We start from the raw sequence: 24,981 nt of genomic DNA, 5'->3' as shown, positions 1-24,981 counted from the left end.
GATTATCAAAAATATGTTTATTTCTCATTATTAGAGGTATTTGATTTGCAAAAAAAATGTACACATGTAAGTACAATTGTCTAGGAACGATAAATTAATGAATCACATTGAATTGGTCGTATCTTCGAAATTATGCTGTATAAGATCGATATGGACTATACTGAAAAATTATTAGTACTATACTATCTTCAGACATAACGTGTGTGTGAACAACTTAATATCGTATAGCCAGACACACTGTTTGGATTTGATATTCGTAGAAAAATCACATGGTAATTGCGTCAGTACCTTGCGAGTCGCCCTTACGTAGAAATATTTTAGACAAATTATTTAAAGTCATTCTAACTCAACAAACAACATACTTAATCTGCATATACAAATATTTAGTTAGCGACTGTTTCAACGTTATAAATAATCAAACTGCTCCCTTTCATTGTTTGTATTCATTATATTATTTAGCAATATGCTTAACAATGTATTTTTGAACCCGCAATCCATGTTAGTTAATGCACCCTGTACGTTTAGCTAAATCTGAATTTCAATGCTGAAGACCAGTTCTGGAAAAGTAATTGCATTAAATATTTTATTTGGCGATTTCGATATGATGCGTGTTTGAAAAAAAGTGAAATCAATGAAATGATGATACACTGAATACTCAATATTAAAAAATTGGTGATCGACAATTTCTTTTAAATTCATCGATGCCAGAAACGGACAAATAATATGCAGTCATTATTAGGGTACGCAAAAAAGCAACCTGAATCAGGAACAAGATATTAGCAAGCTTACTTTTTCTGAAATCCAAATGAGCTGAGCAGACATTGTTGTCCTTGTTCTATTTGAGACTTTCTCTTCACAGGTTGAAATTTTTTATTTACACTTCTGGTCCGAGGTAGACGATTCTGAAATTATGTATACTCATTGTTAGAACTTAGAAAATTTTGAACAACACACACATTAAGGTTTGAAGTATACCGTTTTAGCAGCTCCTTGCATCGCCCTCAGAGTTCCATTATTTTGGCTGTTCAAAACACCAATCGACAGCAATGCTGTGGAGCTATTTACTTTGGTGTTTTTCCATTGCAGTAAATTGGGCTTCGTATAATTTGGCTGGAGATCTTTTAAACCATTTGCAATACTTGAATTTCGCGTATTCACAGGTAAAATAATATCCCTGTCAGTATAAACTATGTCTAAAGAATTTACACCTGAAGTTGATTCCTCTTCTGCTACAGGTAAGGCACCATGCATCTCAGTTACTGTTTCTTCGTACGTCGACTCAGATATGCACGACTCTTGTATGACTGCATGATTCTGTGATGTTTCCATTCTATCTTCAACAGCAGGAATTCTTTTTTCATTTTTAATATCTAATTCTTTACACTCTAATTGTTGATCATCTGTTCTGGAAAGCAGATAATTGTCATATTCTAATGCTTCTGCCTTGTATGCCTTAGAGTCAGCGGATTGGTACAGGCCATAGCACTTTTCCGTTGCGGGATAGTTAGCTGTTGCACAATTTTTGAAATTTGGTTGCTTGGGTAAATCAGTAGTTTGTGCAAAAAATTTACTCTCTGTTAAAATATTATTGTCTACCACAGTCGGCCGAAATCTAGCCAAGTTTCGAAATTTAGAACGGTTCTTGCCTTTATCCAAAAGGCTAGGAGAAATCTCTAGAGACTTAGTGGTCTTTGCAAACGGATTTGCCCTCCTGACTAATATTGGGGACTTTTCTCTCTCCTCTAAACCAGACGTATCTAGTTGGAGATTAGATACATCAACATCACTACATGAACGTTTGTTACTCTCAGATTTGTTTCTTGTATATAATTTAATCATTTCTTCCTGTTCCATCTCGTTAACTTCTAAAATCAAATTAGGTTCATTAGTTCATGCTTTGCCAAATAAAATTCTTTAATTTTTTTCAATACCTCTGACAAAAGCTAATGCTGAAGTTCATCATGCCAAACTAACGTAAAAAAATAAAGATATAATTTGTGTCATTATTTGTTGCCAATGGTGATAACAGAGAGTGTCACTACGAAAATGAAGTTAGTGATTACACTTTGGAATTATTTTGCCACTATTTCTTTCCATTGTAAATTACGATCTGGCTGGTGTTGAACATATTATAAAGGTAGCAAATAAACTCCCTGTACATGACATTCTCTTTGCACGTTTTTTGTGTCATTTACAACAATTTCCAACAAATGTTCAGTAAGTGAAATAACCTGATTTTTCAAACCATGATTAAATGATTGAAGTAAAAATAACAAGAAAATACCTTCATAACTGCGCTTAGGTGACGTTAACGGTCGTGCAATGTCAGATGTTTTAAGAATAGTAACTTTGCCGAATGTATCAGGCCATAATGTTGTCTGCTTGTCTTCTTTTGGTGGTTTTTTATTGATTTTAAAATCTGTATTCCAAATGCTATCATGTTTTACTACTGGTGCAGCTTTCCAAGAATTGGTTCTTGTTATACTCTGGAAGAAGTGTAAAGTATAATCAATGAAGTTTGTTAAATATGCTTTTGTAGCGTAAAGAAATGAGTATTATATACAAGAATTTTGTGGAGCTATATAAGAGAGCGTATTTGGTTAAAATCAACATTGATGTGCTATGAATGCAAGTAGATTTGGTTTTTTCATTCACCTTCCCAGATGCATAAGTGTCAGGATCGTAATCGTGGATCTTCTTTAGAGACATGGGATCGTAATTGCCGATAGCTAACTGCCAAGCTAGATCATCAGGCATTTCTTTGCCTGCATAATGCAACTGTTCTGGAGTTACATCAGTTGTAGGGGGAGTGAGGCGTACTTGCTTTCTTTTGAAAGGGCAAAATACTAATTGGTGTTTAAATGTAACATCTGCTCGGAGGAATGCATCCCTATACTCAATGGAAACATCTAGGGATTTCATGTTAAGGTATGAGGACAACCTCGTAAGCGCCTGCAAATAAAAATCCGTGGAAAAAACACAATACAAAACAGTGAATACCATTTAAAAAAAAGAATAGCCATTTCAAACTTGCAACTTTATAATACAAAGTGAAGTATTCAATATTAAATTAGATGATGTTGAATACATTGAGAACAATAGCAGAGTACCTTATGCATGTCTGTTTCAGCGGTCTTGTTAATGAACTTGCACGCCTTGACCAGGCCAATGCCTGGCAGCGAGGGCAAATAATCGCAACCTGATAGAATACACATATAGCGGAATTTGTCCATGCTAAAGTGCTCGGACCGCACACCCATTGCTAAATGAAACCGATCTTGTTCGACAAGTACACCATTACCTGCGACATCCATCTTAAAGAATATCTGCAGTGTGGAGTAATTTGTATTAGTAACACATTGGTGCAGTTGATATGACGATCTACCTGGCATATTTAACCACTAAACATTAAAAATAAAAATTGTAGCGGCTGGTGTGGGATTTTAAGATATATAGCAGTGATGCGCCACTATTGGAATTAGAGTTGAAATTTTTCAATTTTAAGTAATTGCCAACTTTGATTAGTAAGGTAATCAGATGAAAATACCAAAAATTTCAACATTTGTCTGGCGTGATTCACCTTTTTGCAACCAAATAATGTAAGGTCACTATCCTCTGTAATAATAACATCTGCTATGCCAGAAATGTTTAAATACGCTAGCTGAGAATCTGCTTCATATGGTGCTACAATGCAATCAATGTTGCGTTCATGGCATGCTTTGATGAGATTCAATGCCATTTCATGCGATATGTCAATTGACCGTCTTAAAAGATTTTTTCCATCTGCCACTTGACCAAGGCGTATTAATTCAGCAGCTTTTTTACGGTTCTTGTCTCTCAGTCTGAAAAAATATTCATTTCAATGAATTGTATAAGGCAAGTGACAGTGTAATATTTCTGACAAGTTTAATCGATTATTCTTCTATGGTTTATTGACGTTATTTTTCAATACATTGGAAACAACATGAATCTTAATTTTACAAGGTTCAAACTGCATTTGATAGTAGTAAACAATAAGTCAAGTTTCATGGACTTATATATTAATACTCACTCTCTTCTCTTAGATTCTGTATCTTTTTTTGCAGGCAAATGACATCCATCAAATACTAGTATTGGTTTAATGTTATTGCCAAGCAGCATATTAACAAACCTCATACAATATGTAACATACCTAGAATAAAAATGAGTAAGTTTGAATATTTACTTAATCCACAGATTGTCAGATTTTAGATAATTTACAAATTCATTCTATTCAACATATGTTATTTGAAAACAAATGCAGAACAATGTTTCAAGGACTGACAAAATACAACAGACTGCGACTGATTTTGCTAGTATTACTTGAAATACAAGTAGAGACCGGAAAATTCAGCATGCAGGATATTTCATCTCTCCATAGCCATTTCAGACAACATACAGGACGAGTGTTGCTGGTTCGAAATCAATTTGATGGCCTTCGAACACAGTTTCAAATAGTTTTAAGGATGTATCCGGATGATATGTAAAATACTGTGAGTCTATAATAATCAATCCTTATGTTATGATAGGTCCGTGTTCAATTCTATTGGCTGAACATGGATATTTCACAGAATAGATATAATTTTATTCCGAGCAAGAAAGAATAAGAATATCTTACGCATCCGTGGGTTGTCCGAGAGCCAATTTTTCGGCACATGAAAAGGCTCCTTTGTGAAGCCAGCAATAAGTGTCAATAGCTACCGTCCCTCCGGCAAATTGACTGATATTGCCCTTCGTCGATGCTTTCTCCAAAAACGGGAGTAAACCGGTAATCCCCATTGTGTCCACTTACAATTAGCCAAAAACAAAGTTGACAATATATGGCTCGCCAGATTTATATACATGTATGAGGGGCACAGTTAGAGATTGATATTATTCATGTAAGTACATTATTCTTGTAAGAGAACACAAAAATCCCACGCCGCAGCAGCGGACTCCATGATATCTGTCAGAACTGGCCAACGTTGTAACTAAACCCACAACTGTTCTAGCCTTCCAATGATTTTTGGCGCGAATTAGAGCCATACAATGTGCGATTATCGATTGCGTTCACTATAAACCCTAAGAAACTAAATTCTCATTGGGCGTTAAATGAAAATCAGGTTAGATTTCATCATTTGAAACAACCAAGGATCAATAAACACTTATTATAGACGGAAAGTATTGTTTAAAAGTATTTTGCATCTATTTGAACGGGCAAATGCAATTTTCGGCGAAGTAATCTGTCATACAATTTTTCGTTGCCGACCGTTCTAAGTTGCCTAACATGGACAAGAATTACAAATAACGTCAGACGCCTCGAAAATCAGGGATAACTAAGAAAAGTGCGTACTGTCACCACTAGCAGTGCAAAAACTGAGGTAGTTGACGATTCTGGGTGGCAAACTTTGCCTTTTCTAAAAAAATATTGAATTCTACAGTTAATATTCAACAATGGCAGTGACCAGAAGGGCGTCGCACGCTGGTAGCTGGTATACGGATTCTGGTGAGAAAATCCTGAATATACGTTAATTTCAATCATCTATAACGGCCAAATGATTCCTTGAGAATATCATCTAGTTGTGTTTATAACCTTTGTTTGAGGTCATCAACCCATTAAAAAATTACAAAATTCATTATGTACGGCGCAATATACTTGATTCTCTCTGCACTTCTTTTTCGTACTCTTCATTGTTTGCCACAATATTTCATTTACCTTGTGATTTATTAATCAGTACAAATAGTTCCTCTGAGGTTTATTGCAATCAGATTGGTAATAATGTTAAAGGCGAAATACAGCTTTGTTGCTTTGCTGGAAAAGTAAAAATATCGTGGGCTTATACATCAAAAGCAAAATGAACACGAGTACAGCTAAATGTTTTAATTATTTACAGGCACTGAGCTGAATAAGCAATTGGGCAGCTGGTTGAATGCTGCAGATTTGACCCATGGACCAGCCAGAGCAATTATCGCCCCGTTAGTAATAATTACAATCATTACAACCATTATGTAAGTGTGGCGTTTGACAAAAAGATTTAAACAAAACTTTACAGTCATGCAGGCTATTCCTACTGCGGAGCATGCGCTGGATTCGCTTATCGGCAAATCAGTCCTGTCGTTGTGTAAGTATAAGCAAAAGAAATGTAAAACCATACATTACCCTCAAAAACTAAATGATAATTTTTGTTAACATTTTATAAACTATATTCTTGCACATTATGTTTTGTATCCTCTGAGACACTGATATCCTGATAATTTTTTTTACAAGTAGGGAAAATTCCTAATTTCAATTATAATGAAATTTCTATTGCGCAGCCGCAGGATATTTATTTTAGGGCCGTCCCACCATGTGAGGTTGGCAGGATGTGCTCTCTCCTCTGCATCTGTTTATCGAACACCTCTGTATGATCTACATATAGATCAACAAGGTGAATATTATTGTTTTGGAATTTAACAGCGTCATAATCAAATGCATAGTAGCAAGTTTCACCTTTTACTAATTCAATATTTTTTTATGAGCCCAAAATTTATTCATTTATTTAAAATATTGTCTTGAATGGTTATCTCCCGATAAGATCTTTTCAAAAATTCTTATTCAATGACAGGTATTGCCATATTTATACATAATAATAATATCAACTGTAGGACACGCTTATTCAATACGTAAAAACATCTGTGACAACTGGAAAGTTATGCTGTACTCTTATATCATATTCTTAATTTCATTAATTTGTAACCGATAGTCATAGAGTTGATATCAGTTAAACTTTTTTTTCTTGTTGTTGGAAAAACTTTTAAACAGATGTAGTACATTTTTGCAGCAGCATTGCACTACCATGGAAATTCTCTGTTACACTGTCAGTATGCATGGCTTGTATTTAATTTTTAACTTTTAAATAGTTCTGTCTTACAGTTTACAGAGAACTAGAAGAAACTAATCAATTTGAATGGATGGATATGAACACCGACGAGGATGAGCATAGCATCGAGATGCATTTACCTTACATTGCCAAAGTTATGGAGGAGTACGTGTTTTGTATACTTATATTTTGAATCCTATTCTAAGGGAATAAATATGCGATTACTTATTGGTATATTCTTAAATGTTGATAATAATTTTTTTAAATTAATTACGTTGATAATATTTCAGCTTCAAGGGCTCCTTTACTATAATTCCAATTTTAGTAGGATCCTTAAACCCAGATAGAGAAGCTGCTTACGGAAATCTACTTGCCCCTTATTTGGCTGATCCACAAAGCTTATTTATTATATCATCTGACTTCTGCCATTGGGGTCAGCGTTTTCGTTATACTTACTATGATCGTTCGTGTGGACCCATACATAGATCCATCCAAAATCTCGATAAAATGGTAAGTACCTCTACTGACTTCGATACAACTGATGGATCATAAATTCACTCCAAAGAGCAACAATTTTTTGAACTGTATTTTTTTCTTCCTTGTTTCGCAATAGGTTTTCGTATATAAAGTACTTGTCAAATTTAATATAAACACTACAGGTCGTCTGATTCATTTAATTGTGAATATGTCATTATCCACAGGGTATGGACATAATTGAAACATTAAATCCACCTGCTTTTACCGATTATCTTAAAAAATATGGAAATACTATATGTGGAAGACATCCAATTGGAGTGCTTTTGCAGGTAAATAGTTAAAACAGTTATTCTTATTGCAATTCTTAACTTGTGTCGATGAAGTTACAATTCATAGTGAAACTTACACAATTCAGTCCTAACAATGAGTTCTTTCAAAAAATTCAATTTGAGTTCGAACCATAGTGAAGCAACACCATTTGAAAATCAAGACTTATGCATAAATTATGAAACACACTTCAGATTGTATAATTGCGTTTCAAGTTTGTGATGTGTAGTCATTGATAATGGTTAAAATACGTGAACTTTTACGGCGTTTGTAAAGATTGACTATATCATCATTCTAACGTGCAGCGTATGATAGATACTGGATATCTACCGATTTTTTCACTCCAAATTTTTTTGTTTTAGGCTATCAGCAGTTTAAGAAGTAATACTAATGGCCAAAAGATGAACCTTAAGTTCCTCAAATATGCTCAAAGCAGTCAATGTAATAATATGAGTGATAGTTCTGTTAGTTATGCCAGTGCTGCGTTGTTACTTGAGTGATGTGATACTATCTGAGGTTTATGCGAATCGCAAGGTACTCATATGAAATTGAAAAATTATTTACTAATTAATAGCAGTGTATGTAGTAACATTACAGCGAACACAGTGTATACTGTGATCAGACTTGAATGTTATAATTATCTATCATGCAGTTGACTGAAATTCAGAAGGTATTTGTTCTCATTTTAAGCCAAGAATATATAGTGGAGATTGTGGATTAAAAAACTAATTCTTTTCATATAGCAACAACGTAAATTATTCAAAGGAGGTAAATTCAACGAGGCTCACTGAGGTGTTTTGAGCTTGCATTTGAAGTATTTTCAACTTGACGTATATCATAGAAAGGTTAATTTTTTGGTCTTAATTTTCTTTTTTACATCCTAAAATAAAATAAATGTGGACATAGCTTACTTACTAGATAATTTAATGGCTGATTTCTAATTTATAGTTAAGGGCTATGTACACACATGTAACAATATGCATACATACGACCTTGCTGGACAATTACTATATAAGAATTTTCTATTTTGGTAATATTATCATTACTCTATATGTATTTATTCCGGTAATTTTGTTACAAAAATGAATTTTCTGCCAATATTGTGTAAAATCTTAATTTGGCTTACTACTTAGATTGCTGACTCTCCTTTAAATTCCTAGAAAATTTCGTTCGTATGCGTGTTTAATTAATAGTTACATGCTTGACTTATTTTCAGTTGTAGAGCAGGTTTCTAATCAGTACGTTATAAATTAATGATATATTATATTTTGCAAGCTACTTACATATTTACCAGTCAGTACAGATGTAAAAGACGTGCAATACTATGATATTTCTCACAATCTGTGTTGGATTCTAATAAATTGCTTGTCTTGTGTATTACTCACTTTTCGCATTGTTAAATTGAGAATTAACAAGGTAGATGTGGTCCTCTTATATGCTTTGTCACAATGAACGTGGGTAATTTGTTGTTAGTACCCTGGTACTGATTAAAGTCAATATATTGTAAAGTTTATATCTTGTTAATATTTTTAATCAAGCAACCTCTAATAGTTAAAATGTGTGTATTTTGATTTACCACAGATTTGAATACATTAAAGTGTTATACCAATATATGAAAAGTGGGTGTATAACTTAATTGAATGAGTTGCACCAAACAAAGATGCATTAATGTAATCCCAAATTTACCTGAATATACGGTCTAAACTTCAAGAAAGTTCCAATCCTAACATGATTAAAGATACTCCATGTCAAGATCAAAACAATCGAGAGGTAAATGTAGAACTCTACAAACGTTCAGTTTAAAATATAAAGAGTTCAAATTGCATATTAAGTGAATAGATTTGAGTCGATTCAGACCTGTCAAGTGAAAATTTATAACACACATTGTAAGTAAACAATAAAGTAAAGTGCTATAAAATTAGTAGTAACGTTTTTGTATGGTGAATTTATTTGTACTAATGCAGCTACGCATGAAATATATAACTGATTGTTTGAATACGTAAATATTTAAAAAGGTTAACTTCCCATGTTGAATTATGAGGATATTGTAAACCTGCATCTACATACATCGCATGATTCGATTAATTTCATTAAGTGTACGATTTACTTTGTAAATATCGATTCTTTCAATAATTTAGGACTACCAGCGTTTTGCTAGCTTTACATAAGTTTACTTTACTGCAATTAAGACATTTTGTATCAAATCATTCTCATCACATCCTTCGAATAAATCTTTTTCAACACAACGGGAACATTATTTAAACAAAATATCGGTAAAACAAAATTATTTTATTATCCGAAATTATTTTACATAACTTTATCTGAATATTTATAAATATATTTCACATATTCTCCTGGTATCTGCAATTACTCGTTTTTGGTACGCTTCTCATGGGTATTATATTATAAATTATATATCACATCATACTGGTGATTATTGGACCATGAATTTTTTTTGTTAAACTAGCATCGCTGTCTGTGAATATTAATTGTAAAGTGAAGTACGTGTATCAGCTAAAATTTTCGTAACAAATGCCCACCGTTCATAAAGAACAGCTATAAAATGTGCTATTGGTAAGTTAAATACATAAATTGGCACTATATTCTAGTTTAATAACGTACCGCATTCGTAATTTTTCTTATTTTCTCATCAAATTTCTTTAGAATTTTTTACCGATTATACGTTTATACTTGCTTATGGTATTACTGAGGAAACAGCTAGGTACTTACCCTTTGGAATAATTTCTAAAACAGCTTAGTTCACATTTTCTATGTGTTAACTTATTATCATCAAATTCCAAACACTCACTTTTCTGTAAAGGATAAGTCTTATCTCTAGATATACCAACATGTAATAAATTATTGATCAGTACTTGACGATGGAATGACATTCAAATGTACGTCGTACTGTTGATCCAGCCCCATGTAACAATCAGACATCAGATAAAACGTCAATTTTTTGCGACCTGTAACAATATATTTGAAAACGAAGAGTCAGAATTATTCATGAATTGTAAATTTATTTATTATTTATTTATATTGTTTTGTCGGGTCTCAACATTTTCACTGTAATACAATAGTGAACAACTCCTTTTCTATCACTGTACTAAAATCTAATGAAAGTCTTCATAGTGTTAAAGAATAAAATAGAGTGCAAAGATGTAGTATATTACCTATGCATGGTGGAGTGGAAAAAAATAGCTGACTACACTTGCGCTGCCCTCTAATACCCGATGCTCTCTTTAGAGCTAATAACTCCGTTTCGGTTTCATCACCTAATATCAAAAACCAACCCTCATCTTTTCCTCTTGGAAACTTAGGGCAATGTGCTTTGAGATTGTGAGAGTGATTCTTTCTTTTCATGCCCACAATTAGTGTGTAATCACTGCTTTCGTGAACATCTATCCAGCAATTAGGTCCGGCAGGCTGAGGTATTTTCTTCTCTGTACTACCATCCGCCCACCAGCCTTGTAATGTCAGTTCTACGGATATTACTGGCATTTCCTTGATAACTTGATGTATCTATATAAATAGAATAGTATCAGTATTAGATTATGACATGCAGTAACGAATCAACTGAATGAAATGCAATAGGTTTTGTGTAGGTAATAACGAGGAATGTAGTCGATAAATTACCTGCTGAATTTCACTGTCAACAAATTCTTCTTGTAGAGCATTTGCTAGCCGGCTGTAATTTCCATGGGTGACAGTGCATAACATGGGCAAAGATTTTGGCAACGTAGAGAATAACCGCAAATGCTCCTTCTCCAGATGTGGTAAAGTTAGCAACGCAGACTCATCAACCCATCTTGCTTGAATAATCATTTGAAGCACTTGCATGAGACGCAATGCTGCTCCAAGCCAACCCCGGTCGGCCACAATATCTATCATTGCCTTGGTAAGATAACAAAATTTTCATTAGCATAAATTAGGTTCGAGAAACTATTAAAGGAATTTAAAAGTTTTATAGTTATAGTCCAATATATTAACTATGTGATCCTTGTTTGATATGGAATTATGAGTGGTTTAAGGGTGGTTTAATTTAGGCATGCAGTTCTTCAATTATTTCAATTAATGTAAATAGTAATCTAAAAATTACCTGCAGTATCCTGATAGCTTGGTCAAGAACAGATTTAAGATCAGTTAGATAGTCTGCACAGGGTAAAGGCAATCTGGAGAAATGTGCTTGCAGTAGTAGAAATGTTTTAGTATTTGGAGAATCTAAAGTTGATGAATCCACCGCATGACGACACATTTTTGCCAATTCCCTGTAAAGAATTGAAAAATAGTACGAAATCACTGTATTGGGTTCAAAAAGAGACTACGATAAGTATAGAATCCAGATCCAGGATTACAATAAAATGCAATATGAATCATGTTGACAAATGGCAAGTGATAGTAAACAGAAAGAACCTTTTTAAAAAACCAGTCCAGACTGGCTTTGGCAATGAAAATATGTTGCAGTGAATGATTGAGAAATGGGTAATTACTAACTCGTTAAGTAAGTCTTCATTGTGTCGCACTGGTAATTGATTGTATTCATAGGCATCGCATGCGATTCGCAAGAGTTGTTCCAGTGTCAGATTCTGTTTCAAATTATTGTTGAACAATAACATTGTCTGATGGGATAGATAATAGAACGATGCTATCCTGCCCATTGAAAGAGGAGACAAACATTTTTCACCCTGTGGATAATTGTTACAATATTAAATTGCAAATATCTGATGTGTAGAAGAGTTCTTCATAAAAAAAAAAACAAAACTAAAAATTTTATGTATGAATTGACTGAAAGATATTTTTAATATCTTATATTATTGATAAAAATGGGACACATATTTACCTCATCATAGTCAATACAATACGAATCTATTAATACACTGAGAGTCTTCTCAACCAGCCCAGAAAGATATAAATTAACTTCTGCTGGATCTAACACCTCGAGTTCGTAATACCTCGGATTCTTCATCAATCTTCTAAAGAAGTACGTCCACGTTAAATAGTCAAGGAATTCTTGCTTATTCTTTATCGTGCCGGCAACAATCTCGGCATTAATGTGATCTGGTAATACTTCTAGTAGGCTTGATTCGACTGGAAATGGCTCGTACAAGAATTTTTTGTAGAAGTTCTTCTTGATGTCATGAACAAGAACTACAGCTACCCCAGAATCATCAAATTGAGGTCTACCAGCTCGACCCATCATCTGTAGTACATCTGTTATTGGCATGTCAACGTATCGTTTTGATTTTCCATCGTAATATTCAGTACCTTTTATTACAACCAAGTGAGCAGGAAAGTTTACTCCCCAAGCTAAAGTCGCAGTTGTTATTAGTACCTGAGAAAAGTAATTGATAGCCCGTTAGTCTCTCGAGGATACGTACATATTGAACGAAATAGACCTAAGAGCAGAAAAATTCTTTCACTCGCCTGTATTTTGTTATTTACAAAGAGTTCTTCTACAGTTCTTCTATCCCTATCCTGCAGACCAGCATGATGGAGTCCAATTCCAAAAGCTAAGGTCAATTTTAAATTAGTGTCTTTGATGTTGACCAGAATATTGTCCATTTCATCGTCAAGCATATGTAACCATTGTTTTGGATCATTTTCGGCAGCAAGATAAGCAATCAAATCTAATGCTGTTAAACGAGTTTGCCTTCGAGAAGACACAAAAACAAGAGAAGGGCTGCAGGGAGCATGCTGCCTGATCGCTTGGAAAGTTGGACGATTCATCGTCGCCATTCGTGGACAATAGTGCTTGCCTGGGAATCCACTAATGTGAACCTCTAATGGCACTGGCCGAACTGATGGTCGGAAATTATAAAGTCCCATCTGAATAAAAAAATGTTAAGAGTAGACCGATGAAAATCTACATATAGGTATAGCACTAGAGGTGTAAAACTCAATCTGACTACCATGATTTAGACATGTGAGCTTTTTCAGATTGCTCACCTGTTCAATTCCAAGCCAATTTGCCAAGTCAACAGCATTAGCCAACGCTGTAGAAAGGCCCACGATTCTCAATGCTTTAGAAGTATGAGAGGCGATAAAGTTTGTTCGTGAGACAATCACTTCCAGAACCGGACCTCTGTCTTCACCCAGAAGGTGGATTTCATCTATTATGATGAGTGCTACTTTTTGAACATAATTTCTTGTCTGCCAACTTCTGCTAATTCCGTCCCACTTTTCAGGGGTTGTTACGATTACGCTTGCGCTAGCTATTGCTCGTACATCTGGAGAAACATCACCCGTTAACTCGACAACAGTTCTTCCTAATTTTTCTTCTATTCTCACTTTCCAGTCGTTGATTCTTTCCCTGACTAAAGCTTTGAGTGGAGCTATGTATACTACCTAGAATATAAACTTAAATGATTCACAGGTACAAAATTTTCCTTCAATGGATACAAAAATGTGCCGAAGAAAAGATCGGATTTACTTTTTGACCAGGGTATTCTTTGAATACCCTGAACATAGCAATTTCCGCAGCAATTGTTTTTCCCGAACCCGTTGGAGCTCCCAGAAGAACATTATTATCGGTATGATAAAGGCAGTGGAAAATCTGCGTTTGGATTGGATTGAAGTGGGAAAATTTATATAAATTTTCGAACTTCGGATCCTTCAATGCAGTTACTGGCAGTGGTTGTAGTTCTAATAAATCTGTTGACATGTTAAAAAAAAAAAAATATCAGTGCATTCTGCAAACATTTATGACACAGAAATGGTTTGAAAATTCATCAACACTGGCAAAAATTGATGTTTTTCTTAATCGTAAACAGAATGCAAGAAAAATGTAACCACTTACCAGTATGTGGTGGGTGAGTCTCTGGAAGGATCAGACCTTGAAATGATAAAGCTAGTACCATTTCACATCCTAACCAACGATCGCTAACAGCCTTCACAAAGTATTGAGTTGGCAAAGGTTCTGAGAGTGGAATTGTCATCACAAGATCTTGATCTGCTTTCTCATAAACCTGCATTGAAATCAGAATCGAATCAAAAAACTTCATCAAATCCTATACATCCATGTGTGGTTACATATGATTAATAAAGCATGGCTTGAATATCAAGTGAAATTTACAAACACATACTAAGCAATGTAATAAGCTGCTGAAAAATTAGGTTCGCATTATGGTAGCTGAGATAATATTTACCATTTTCCTTGTTACCAAAAAGTATTCATGATGATAGATAAAATTACTGTCTGGGTCTTCTATCCAAATCCAAAAGGCTTCCGAACTTTTTCCATGCACTCTATCATTCCAGCGAAAATCTGGAGTAATTTTTAAACGAATGCGAAGAACTGTTCGTGTGATTGGTTGCAAATTTGCCTCTAATTCTAGGGAAGGGAATTCACTGCAACACTTTTTAATCAAACCTGCCATCTTTTGGTTTCTCAAAATATTTCCTGTAAAAATGTAAAAATACATGGATCCGTTATCATTTTAACTATGCTAAATAATACTCTTTATTTTCTAATTGTTATTAGAGATTGATGGATGTTATGAATTCATACTGCATATTCCACATTGGAAGGTGTTTCTATCACATTGTGTATTTTGATTTTTTATAAAGTTAATTACAACTTACCAATTTCTTTAATATCCATATCTTTAAGTTTTTCCATTGTAAGGTGACGATCTTCAATTTTTGTGATAATATCTTGAGGCAAACAACAGAACTGGCGCATGGGGCTCATATGGTCCCACTGTTGTAACTCCAACATTTTTGCTATGCCTAGCAAACGTCCTGCCATAATTGCATTGTTCTTTCGCAATACCATCTCAAATAAAGCTCGACAGATACGAACAGCATTCTGTAAATAATAAACTTTGTTAGCTGCCGATATAAAATGTAGTGACTTAATATTCAAGTCGTTTCATCGTTTTTGTGGTATCAATTGGAAATTAGAAAAATTATGCACATGTCTTCAATTAGAAAATCTGTTTGTGATACAGTTTATACTTGAAAGTATGTGATTGGCTCTTGTACAAAATACCTTACCTGTGTGATGTAGGACTGATCCGATAACAAAGAAAAAGAATTGACACGACCCCGTGACAAGTATGTTTGCAGTAAAATATTCACTTTTCCATGAATATTCTCTGCTCCACCTTGTACTAAAACCTCGCAATAGTCTGTAGTTAAATTGTCCAATTCGTCCATCTCATCATCTCTGACCTATAAAACGTAAGTTGAAAATAGATGGCAATCCCATTAAATAAATTACAAGTTAGAAAATTGTGCTTGCAATTTCGCAAATCTTACTTTAAGCTGCTCAAATTCTTGTGACCTAGATATCATTCCCAGTACGTCAGCTTCAGTCATAATGGGCTTCATATGTTCGTTGAATATTTCCACAGTATCATATTTAATATAAAAATGACTCGCCGTTCTACCCAAATCTTTAAATAAAATGTAGAAAATATTGTAGAAAAATGAGTGGCAAATTTTATATCGACTATGACTTGTAATAAATTTTAGTTTCAGTACCAGTTACACTGAGATCTCCAGTACGAGTAATGTAACGAATCATTTTAGCTTTATCCAAGGCTTTTGCAGCTGTGTCAATTAACTCCTTTCGTTTTCGTTCCAAGTTGGGATCTTCAATAACATCCTGATAATTGATTCCATATACTTGAGGGTTGAGTCTCATTCGAACAAATAAATATGTGTAACTTAGCCACTCGACTGCTTCTTCTACATTCGATATCGTTCCTAGTGTGATCTGTAGTAAAATAAAACTCCATTAATGAGATAATAGTAGATTGCGCAATGAGGTGGCAAAATAGGTTTTCTATCCCGAGCACAAATTTGCAATATGATTCGTAGGTTGAGCAAGTGCATGAACTGAAGACTATTATGGTAAATATGCAAGACGAAAAAAACTTTGTCTTCACGGTGCACACGATAACTTATTTTACCAAAAGTATGGCTTACAACTTTGTTTTCTAATTCTCTGTGCCTTTACTATTGAAGAAACCATTACTTCACATACTAAATGCATGTAAAAAAGACGTGTAAACTACATTTTCGTGACATAAATACAATATTACAATTATTGATTCGGTACTGAAATTAGTATCAAAATTTTACCACAATATCTCCCTGAATGAAGGATTGGACAAAGTCAAAATCTAATTCTTCTAAATTGGAATTCTTCTGGAATGTTAATCGACAGAACAACAGCTTTAACAGAAATAGCATCTATGATGTCATCAGGATAATTAAAATTCGAATGTTTATTGATTCTCTTTAAATTTTGTCCAATCATTAATAAACGATATTGGGTGGAGAAATCTGTACTACGCACCTCAGCATTCAAATTATCCGCCAAATAGGTAATAAAGTTACTTTCAATCGGAAATTGGTTGGTCAGTAACGAAAGATAATGGGACAATTTGTTATGGGTTGTGATTATTGTGCCATGTCCAGATGTATCAAATTGTGGTCGACCAGCGCGACCAAATATTTGCAATACATCTAAAATGCCTAGGTCAATGAATGTCCCATGTTTTGAATCATATATTTCTGTACCCTGAGAACAATCCATTTAATTATTACACAACCTGAAATGAATTAAACGACCAATTATAGGTATTAATTACTTTCAAGACCTTACACGTATAACGACGGCATGTGCTGGTAAATTAACACCCCAAGCTAGTGTCGATGTGCACACAAGAACCTTTATCAAACCATCTGCAAAATATTTTTCCACCAGATTCCTAAAGGCAATGAAAGATATTTTTTCAGTATTTTGTTCTGTTGGATTTTTAAGACTACTTTTAATTGATGTGTAATTCAATGTTGAAGCATACAGAAGATCAATTCAAGGTGAGTTTACCTATCTGTACGTAACATTCCAGCATGATGTACAGAAAACCCATAGGAAAATAACTCTCCGAGATGCTTGTTTCGGGATTTTGCCAGTGCTTTTTGGGCGAGTCCAGTGTTACCATCGGACATAAATAATTTTTGCGTGCCATTTTGTAATGCCATTTCTTTGAGAACCGTTGCTGTTCGGATTGTAGCATTACGAGCATGTACAAACACCATTACCTGATTAGAATTGAAAAGAACACTGTTATTACTAGTAGTTGAAAAAACTATTCGTTGTAATTATAATATTATGAGATTACAACTAACGATTACTGTTTCTATAGCACCAATATAAAGTTGAAACAAAGATATTTTTTTCCTTGTCAAAACCAAAAATACTATTTCACCAACCTGATGACCTTTGCGAACCATATCGACAACGTGATTGTAACATACAAGGTCCATATCAGCCATTTGCTGTAAAGGTTTCACTGCCTTCACACCTATAAAAGTCTGGCCGAGAGGTACAGGTCGAAATCGATGATCAAAGTAAAACAAACCCTTGTGTGGATTTACCCGGAGGAATTTCGCCACATCTGTATAATTGGGTAGAGTTGCAGAGAGTCCAACTATTCTGATCATACTTTGAGATGATTCGACCTAGCAGCAGGAAAATATATTGGTATAAATAATAGACTAAACATTGGGATGTTTAAAAAAAAAAGTTTCATTTAGGTACAAAAAATATACCTGTTAAAATTTGGGTTCTTAATATTAACATTAAGGGGTTGCGCATCGCACTTTTTTTTCTATAAGAATAACACTCGCAAAATGGTTTTTGCTCCTTTTGATTTTTATAACTAGCTAACTCTATGATGAATCTACTTTTTCAAAAGATGTTTAAGGTCCTTAATAGTAATAGTAATTGACATTTTTCTTTTTTCCTAAAATTACCTGTCTGAGGGTACGGGCAACCAATGCTTCAACAACAGGTCCACGATCTCCATGAAGCAAATGAACTTCATCAATAATTAGTAACTTAACTATACTTGTGAGCGCTATATCTCCAGTTCCTTTCCTTGTAACAACATCCCATTTTTCTGGCGTAGTAACAATCATCTGTGTTTGCTGAATCTCAACTTTTGTTAGCTGCATATCACCAGTGAGTTCTCGCACAGAAACGCCCAAACATCCCAATCTTTTATTGAAACTGGATGTCATTTCAGCTGCCAAAGCTTTCATAGGTGCTATATATACTATTTTAAATTGATCTCTTTTTAAAACTCCTTGTGCAATATGCAGTTTAATCTGATGTATCACAGTTAACATTGCAACATTAGTTTTACCAGCTCCAGTTGGAGCACAAATCAACAAGTTTTCGTTTGTATGATAGGCAGCGTCAAAGACTATGCTTTGTATTCTATTCAATGATTTTATACCATGAAACGCCATTTGACCAACCTAAACAGAAATTTTGGGTTAAACTATTAATATGGCTGCAAATTGACAGAGAAAAAAGTTGCAAACCAGTCAACTTCCAAATCTGATCAATTTTTGATTCTACTATGGTGGAATAGTGGGGATGTCTTGTCCAGGAATTACTTTAATGTCTGTCATATTACCTCATCCAATGAAGATATTATCACAGGATTATTGCCAACATCCAGAACTGCGGCTGGAGGAACTGGTATATGTACTTCCTCGCATAATTGAGAATCTTTTCTCTCAACATTTTCTGGTAACATGACCTTTTGTCCAGAAACAAAGCCTGTAAGTTCAGTATTTATTTTTGAATTTCAATGGGAGAAATGCAATTTATAACTTGGTGTAAAGTAGATTACTGTGTTTAAAAATCACTGGAAATCACACAGAGTGTGATACCGTAATATTCTTTCTATTCAATGTAAAGATTGAACTTTGATTATAGGAATTTGTCACATTAGATAACTTACCTGCAGCAGCTCTCGCAGTAAGCTTTGAATCGAAAACGAATGGATACCTCTCTGCTCGAATACCAGACGGAAAAATGTTTCTTTGAGTCGTGTTGAGGATCGGAGCTTGCATGGCTTGTCTCATCAATGCTTCTTGTCTTTTTAGACGTAGCTCAACAGGATCAAAAGTTTCCTCGTCATCATCTTCACCATTTTCCAATTTGTTTGTAATTTTATTTAGCTTTTTCTCTTCCTTGCGATACTGTTTCATCAGTTGCTTTTCTTTCTCAGACTGAACAATTACTTGACATCCTACTTGCGGCCTTAGTATAGCTTAATGATGAAAGACGATGAAAGCATCAAAAACAGTGAAACGCTGTATTTGTAATTAATGTAAGTCATTAAATGTTGATAATTTAGAAGATTAGAACACTTACGTGTGTTGTTTTTTTGAGTCTTTTGAATAGTGAATAAGGCAACGATACTTTTCTGATGCTCAAGAACGTATTCAATGAATTCTATATTCTCATAGCCAAGAAGATCAAAGAGTTCTGTTTGAAGATTATCACCGCCACATTTTAACTTATCCACTATCATATGCCCAAAATCTTCGTATATCATTTCTGCTGAGTATTTCTCATAACATTTTTTCAGTCCTTTTGTGAATCGACTCTTTTCAAACTGTAAATAGAACGGATTTTTAAATATAAAATAATGCCAGTTGCATATCAGGACGAAAACTACTGTTTGATGTGGAGTAAGTAAACATATTTCATTAATTCAATAAATAATAGGAGAATTTGTGAAGACTTTTTATTTATTAGCTGTTTACTACTAGTGTTCTTTCGGTCAAATTTGTCTTTTTTTATTATAATTTTTCTTAATATAATTTTTTGGCGAACAGCAATCAATAAGATACAGTCGCAATTGATATTAAGTGGCAATGAAACTACTAACAATAGGCTCAAGACAGTGCACCTACGAAGTACGATGATATACTAATGTAAAATACAAGACATATGCCCAGACAAACCTCAGTTTTATTTGATGAAACAGTCTCAGCATTATATGCCATGGTGAATTTGCTGGTAATTTTGATTGGATTTTTTGCAGACATATCTTGCAGTTTCTTAGTTTCGGGCCAAGTGACTTTTGCTGGAAAAAAGGGAATATCAAGACCAAACATGTGGGGTGGAAAATCCAGTAAACCATTCTCTTTTTCTTCCGAATTAAGTATGTATTCCATTGATGCCTCTGATATTCGCTCTCGGATTGCTTTTATTAACTGAAAAACACAACGATACTGAAAAAGTTACAGAAATAGCACACAGTACAACGGTACATTTTGTCCCCAGAACCGTACAAAGTAATATTGATGAAAAAAATGTTATTATCCCATCAAATTGTATTGTCCATTGATTAAATAGCTACTGATATCTTTTTCCATAAAGATAGGACTCAATGTATTTGCTGTAGTTGTTACCTGCATTATTGTATTAGCTTTTTCCAGTGTAATCAAACCGAATGTTTGTCGTAAGATCTTGAGATTTTTCTGGCTGACATTATTTTCATTAATCAAAAGCTTTAATATGAATATTGCAGCTTCGTCTTTTAGTTCGGAAGTCTGTCCCTCTGGAATAAATTATATATTCATGCAATCCCAATTATTAAAATTCTGTACATGTTGGAAATCTTTGACACTTGCAAACATGGACAAGTACCACTGAATTATGCAACATTTTTGAACGAATACCAACCGCAGAAACTGGAAGCTTCGTGATGTATTTGATGTAAATATGGAACAGCATTTTTGTCTACAAATTTGCATATTTCTGACCAGGTTGGCCCTCTGCAAATAAATATTAACTTGATGAATATGATGGGCCGAAAATGACTAATGTTAATACGTAGCGCTGTAGAGAAAATGCAACACATTTCAGGAAAAGTATTCATTACTTGTTCGATTTTGCAGCTCTCTCTAGTCGTTTGGCAATAAGATTATTCTTCTCATTGTCAAGTTTCTTTAATCGTCCTAAGTCTGTGAAGGCACGCAGTGAACGTGTGAGCCGAGGCAGTTCTCGCATCTCAGCTAATTTTACAGCTGCTGTTGTGTTTAGAATTTGTTTAAGACTACCTGTAACTTAATCGAAGCAAATATTTTGTTTCACCTCCTCTTTAATGAGTAGGAATAGCACTGGATGAAGAAACCATCAACTGTGTTTAGAAAGTGACCAAATAAAGTTCTTCACTTCAAAAAATGCCCGATAACACAATGATATCTAGATACCTGAATGTTGAGAAATTACCTGGTTAATTTAACCTATAATTAAGCCCTGTGATATTTGGTCATTATTCTAAGGAGAATCAAGGGGAACGAAGTTTGTCAAAATTCAAGTAAAGCTGCAGCTATAACAAACCAACGACAAAACTGTCAGTGTGATGCCTTAATAATTAAATTCGGAATATAACCTAACAAGTGTCACGTGAAGGAACAGCTAGTGGATAAATGTTGGTACAATACTCGCGATCGTAACAATGAATAAATCAAACTCACGTCAAGTTTTAACGATTTGAATAATGCGTAACTAATTTTCAATGTATCATTCCAATTGTCAACGTGCTGTCAGCCGAAACTTACAACAGCGTTACGGCATTTTACCGTACATGCACGCTAAGTGCGTGTTGAAAAGACAGATTGCATCAATTACTGGGATTCCTCTAATTAGTTGGTAAGTATAAATAAGAAAGTTCATAATTCTGCAGATATATCAAAATACATATCAGCTTTTGCTTCTTATACCTGCTTATACTACTCCGTCTATTTTTTCACTTTCACAGATTTTAGAAGGGATGTGAATAAAAAAAAATTTTTGCACCACAAAAATCAGGTTACTTTTTACGAAGCCAATACGATTTTGTTACTTTTTCTCGGGTAGTGGTAGTGATAGAAGGAGTAGAAGTACTGATCTCTATACCTATATTTCAGTGGGTAGAAGTGATCTTGAACCTTTAATGTCAAACATTGAGTAATGGTTACTTGTCTTAACGAAATCTGTCAAAACAGCTGCTGTCATGTGAAGTTTGCAGGTTATGTTTGAATTCGTAAGCACGAAACGAAAAATCATAGCCAAGGATATTATGTCGTTTTAATCATTCCGTGCTATTGGGTGTACATGTATAGAAAAATTAATTTTAGTACTGAGATAATTCGTAAAAATTCTGATACAGCGCATCAGAGGATGTGATGTAGTGGCAAAGAATGTGCTATAGATACAGTCCTATTTAATTATAAAAATAGTTCTTTACTACGTTTTTCCCTCTTTACTAACTTATTATTTGAAACAACAAAGTTCAATGCTTCTTAATATTTGTCTAGTTTACCTAAACGATAAGCTGATCACTCTTTCCTCGCTATCAGAATTGTCTTATTGGGCTGCTATTTTGGATCCCAATATATATTCATTGTTATGTTTGTTATTGCTCACAAATTTGCACAGCAATACCGTCACGCACAAGGGGAGACGTAAGACTTAATAGTTCACCATCGTAGATGATTTCACTGGATCCTCTAGAGTAAAAATACCTGTTGGTTACGAGGTAGAACTTGCCAATTGTGCTGCGAGGATTAATGGTATTCCTTAGATTAATGTTAGCAGATTGAGTCTGCTAAATCAGATCCTGGTGCAGCTAGATTTCTAATGTGCAGAAAATATACTGAAAATTTTATTGCTTCAGTGAATGTACATACATAACTGTGTAGTTAGTTGTTTCTATGCATTCTCTAGCTTCTAGTTTGGTCTAAAAATTGAAAGAGATTGCCTCAAAATGAGCTGTTATGTTCTATATGGAGTCTGCATAAAATATGTAAGCTGTACTACTACAAGATATTTCAGCTAAATGAACATGAAACGAAATGGGATTATTTGCAATACTGACAACGTTAATTTTAACAAATTTTACTATAAAGAATTTTAATTCTGGTGAGGAAATGGTTTCAAGAGTTCAAAGCTTCAAATCTTTTTTACAAAGCGGATCCACCCACGCACTTCGTCTGATTCATAATTTCTGTTTTCTGAGTTTTTCTGCGAAAAGCTAACCATTTTTATCAAAAAATGGCTTGTATGAAATTGAAACAATAAATTCGTAGAATTCATGCTATTTCTTTATTTCCATGTCAAATAAAAATACGTCAGAGTGTTTTTGTTTATAATTGCATATAGAATTGGGTTGTTAGACCCTTTTTTGCATTTAAGATAAGTGAACTTCGATGTTTGAAGATATAAACGTTAACGTTGAAATTGACAAAGGCACCTCATTAAAGGTTCCATTCACAAGATTCTTAACATAGATCGTCATTATCATGATATTAAGATACCTTCGTCACGTGAACGAGGTTTTGATGCAGAGTAGATAATTTGACAATAATTATATGTATGAAGCGATACAATTTTCATTTTTTCAAGGGAATAGTATACCAGAAAGCTATAACAGCTAGGAGTGATAAATGACTCAAATACTTTTTTGCTACATTATAGATTAACGCAGTTCTTGAGAAAACATAGACCTGTAAAATTGCTTCAACTTTAGTGTGCAAATAGGAAGCATTTTGCATGATTAATCTAATTAAGCGTATTACACACGAATGAAATGGAAAATACTCGTTATTCTGTTTAGAAGGATTAACAATTATTGAACTACATAGCACATAGATATGCTATATCTAGATAAAATATTTCATTACAGTATGTATATATGTGCATATACACATTGCTAGATGTAATGCTGGACCAATCTTCGTAATTGACCATAAGTTTAAGAAAAGACAGTTAGATCAAACTTCCTAACCACTCAAGTACCTCTGCAGATAAAATGTTCAGCTTACTACCATCGTAGATGATTCCCTTTTCTCTCATAGAGTAAGGAGATTCGCTGTTAGTTTCGAGGTAGAAGTTGCCAGTTGCACTGTAAGAAGTAATGGTATTTTCCATCATTCATAATAGCAATCTGAACTTGAAAAACCATATTTCAAATTCTAGGTAGACTTTTGACTGTACAGAAGAAATATTTCTCAAACTTGAGAAGCACCAGAGAAATAAATGAAAATTATGTTCGTTGCTGTACATTTTAATCAGATTTTTTTGATGCTTCTCTTTGAATTCGTATGTAACTACAAACAAGAAATTCAGACTTGGCTATTTTAAAAACATTGATAACCTGTTCTTACTTAAGAGAATACCCGTAACCCATGTAATCGGTTGTTCCTGTACATTCTCCAGCCTCAAATTGAGTCCAAGAATCACAAGCAATTGCTTCAAAGGCTGAAGGGTCTTCCACTGATTCTGACCAATATTTATATGCCGAGTGACTACTGCAGACTAGAGACCTTCCTAGATGTACTGAAGAAATACGAAAATAATGTGATTATTCAATTAACTTGCATCATCTCCCGGGTGAAAGTTAGGCGATCGAGAAATGTAAAATAAAACAAATAAGTGCGCACAAATGTAAATTGTTCTAATTCTCATTTACTTTATACTTCTAATATGCTATTTTTATCTGGGCAGTCAAGGTAGTGC

The 24,981-nt window shown here is 34.1% G+C and overlaps 5 protein-coding genes across 20 annotated transcripts in view; 2 read left to right on the top strand and 3 right to left on the bottom strand.

Annotated features, from left to right (window-relative positions):
* Positions 1-2: 2 nt before the first annotated feature.
* Positions 3-5,115, bottom strand: LOC124179861 (exonuclease 1). 5 transcript variants are annotated; one of them, XM_046564689.1, is made up of 10 exons: positions 4,637-5,115; positions 4,052-4,171; positions 3,581-3,842; positions 3,111-3,326; positions 2,656-2,952; positions 2,285-2,486; positions 1,209-1,865; positions 976-1,118; positions 790-902; positions 3-557 (listed from the first exon to the last, which is right to left on the bottom strand). In XM_046564689.1, the coding sequence occupies exons 1-10, from the start codon at positions 4,795-4,797 to the stop codon at positions 539-541; spliced, it is 2,190 nt and encodes a 729-aa protein (XP_046420645.1). In that variant the 5' UTR covers positions 4,798-5,115; the 3' UTR covers positions 3-538. The 5 variants fall into 5 exon arrangements, with proteins under 5 accessions (XP_046420645.1, XP_046420644.1, XP_046420646.1 ...); XM_046564688.1 differs by having other exon boundaries at positions 976-1,865; positions 4,637-4,805; positions 4,907-5,114; XM_046564690.1 differs by adding an exon at positions 4,342-4,517 and having other exon boundaries at positions 976-1,865; positions 4,637-4,759.
* A 74-nt stretch (positions 5,116-5,189) lies between these two features.
* Positions 5,190-9,045, top strand: LOC124179866 (protein MEMO1). 4 transcript variants are annotated; one of them, XM_046564700.1, is made up of 9 exons: positions 5,190-5,342; positions 5,439-5,503; positions 5,892-5,973; positions 6,051-6,119; positions 6,313-6,425; positions 6,911-7,022; positions 7,148-7,367; positions 7,559-7,663; positions 8,024-9,045. In XM_046564700.1, the coding sequence occupies exons 2-9, from the start codon at positions 5,452-5,454 to the stop codon at positions 8,159-8,161; spliced, it is 891 nt and encodes a 296-aa protein (XP_046420656.1). In that variant the 5' UTR covers positions 5,190-5,342; positions 5,439-5,451; the 3' UTR covers positions 8,162-9,045. The 4 variants fall into 4 exon arrangements, with proteins under 4 accessions (XP_046420656.1, XP_046420655.1, XP_046420658.1 ...); XM_046564699.1 differs by lacking the exon at positions 5,190-5,342 and having other exon boundaries at positions 5,349-5,503; XM_046564702.1 differs by lacking the exon at positions 5,190-5,342 and having other exon boundaries at positions 5,362-5,503; positions 6,059-6,119.
* Positions 9,046-9,931: 886 nt separating this feature from the next.
* LOC124179859 (activating signal cointegrator 1 complex subunit 3) lies at positions 9,932-22,870 on the bottom strand. 8 transcript variants are annotated; one of them, XM_046564679.1, is made up of 28 exons: positions 22,787-22,870; positions 21,362-21,545; positions 21,163-21,254; positions 20,889-21,037; positions 20,439-20,690; positions 19,843-20,086; positions 19,427-19,738; positions 19,097-19,242; positions 18,429-18,935; positions 17,886-18,134; positions 17,500-17,714; positions 17,275-17,380; positions 16,966-17,190; positions 16,146-16,380; positions 15,921-16,057; positions 15,657-15,833; positions 15,243-15,468; positions 14,807-15,060; positions 14,458-14,626; positions 14,092-14,312; positions 13,608-14,006; positions 13,086-13,487; positions 12,502-12,993; positions 12,156-12,346; positions 11,761-11,929; positions 11,298-11,555; positions 10,835-11,183; positions 9,932-10,627 (listed from the first exon to the last, which is right to left on the bottom strand). In XM_046564679.1, exons 2-28 carry the CDS (start codon positions 21,487-21,489, stop codon positions 10,521-10,523), a joined length of 6,411 nt encoding a protein of 2,136 aa, XP_046420635.1. In that variant the 5' UTR covers positions 21,490-21,545; positions 22,787-22,870; the 3' UTR covers positions 9,932-10,520. The 8 variants fall into 8 exon arrangements, with proteins under 8 accessions (XP_046420635.1, XP_046420633.1, XP_046420627.1 ...); XM_046564677.1 differs by lacking the exon at positions 22,787-22,870 and adding an exon at positions 22,381-22,489; XM_046564671.1 differs by lacking the exon at positions 22,787-22,870 and adding an exon at positions 22,206-22,483 and having other exon boundaries at positions 21,362-21,692.
* The window catches only part of LOC124179860 (isoleucine--tRNA ligase, mitochondrial), a 17,121-nt gene continuing 14,138 nt past the window's right edge, over positions 21,999-24,981 (top strand). Inside the window, exon 1 of one of the 2 annotated variants that reach the window (XM_046564684.1) lies at positions 21,999-22,134. The gene's annotated coding sequence lies outside the window, so the exon portion shown is untranslated. The remainder of the gene's footprint in view (positions 22,135-24,981) is intronic. The other variant, XM_046564686.1, reaches the window with a different exon arrangement.
* The window catches only part of LOC124180706 (pancreatic triacylglycerol lipase-like), a 1,695-nt gene continuing 373 nt past the window's right edge, over positions 23,660-24,981 (bottom strand). Inside the window, exons 2-3 of the mRNA XM_046566453.1 lie at positions 24,630-24,801; positions 23,660-24,367 (exon numbers count right to left, since the gene is read on the bottom strand). Of these exons, the coding sequence (XP_046422409.1) occupies positions 24,232-24,367; positions 24,630-24,801 (308 nt within the window). The 3' untranslated portion in view covers positions 23,660-24,231. The remainder of the gene's footprint in view (positions 24,368-24,629; positions 24,802-24,981) is intronic.

This window comes from Neodiprion fabricii, chromosome 4, assembly GCF_021155785.1.
Source record: "Neodiprion fabricii isolate iyNeoFabr1 chromosome 4, iyNeoFabr1.1, whole genome shotgun sequence".
In the NCBI taxonomy this organism is placed as follows: domain Eukaryota; kingdom Metazoa; phylum Arthropoda; class Insecta; order Hymenoptera; family Diprionidae; genus Neodiprion; species Neodiprion fabricii.
Note: the sequence above shows the minus strand (reverse complement) of the source record. Positions and strands in the feature narration are given on the sequence as shown.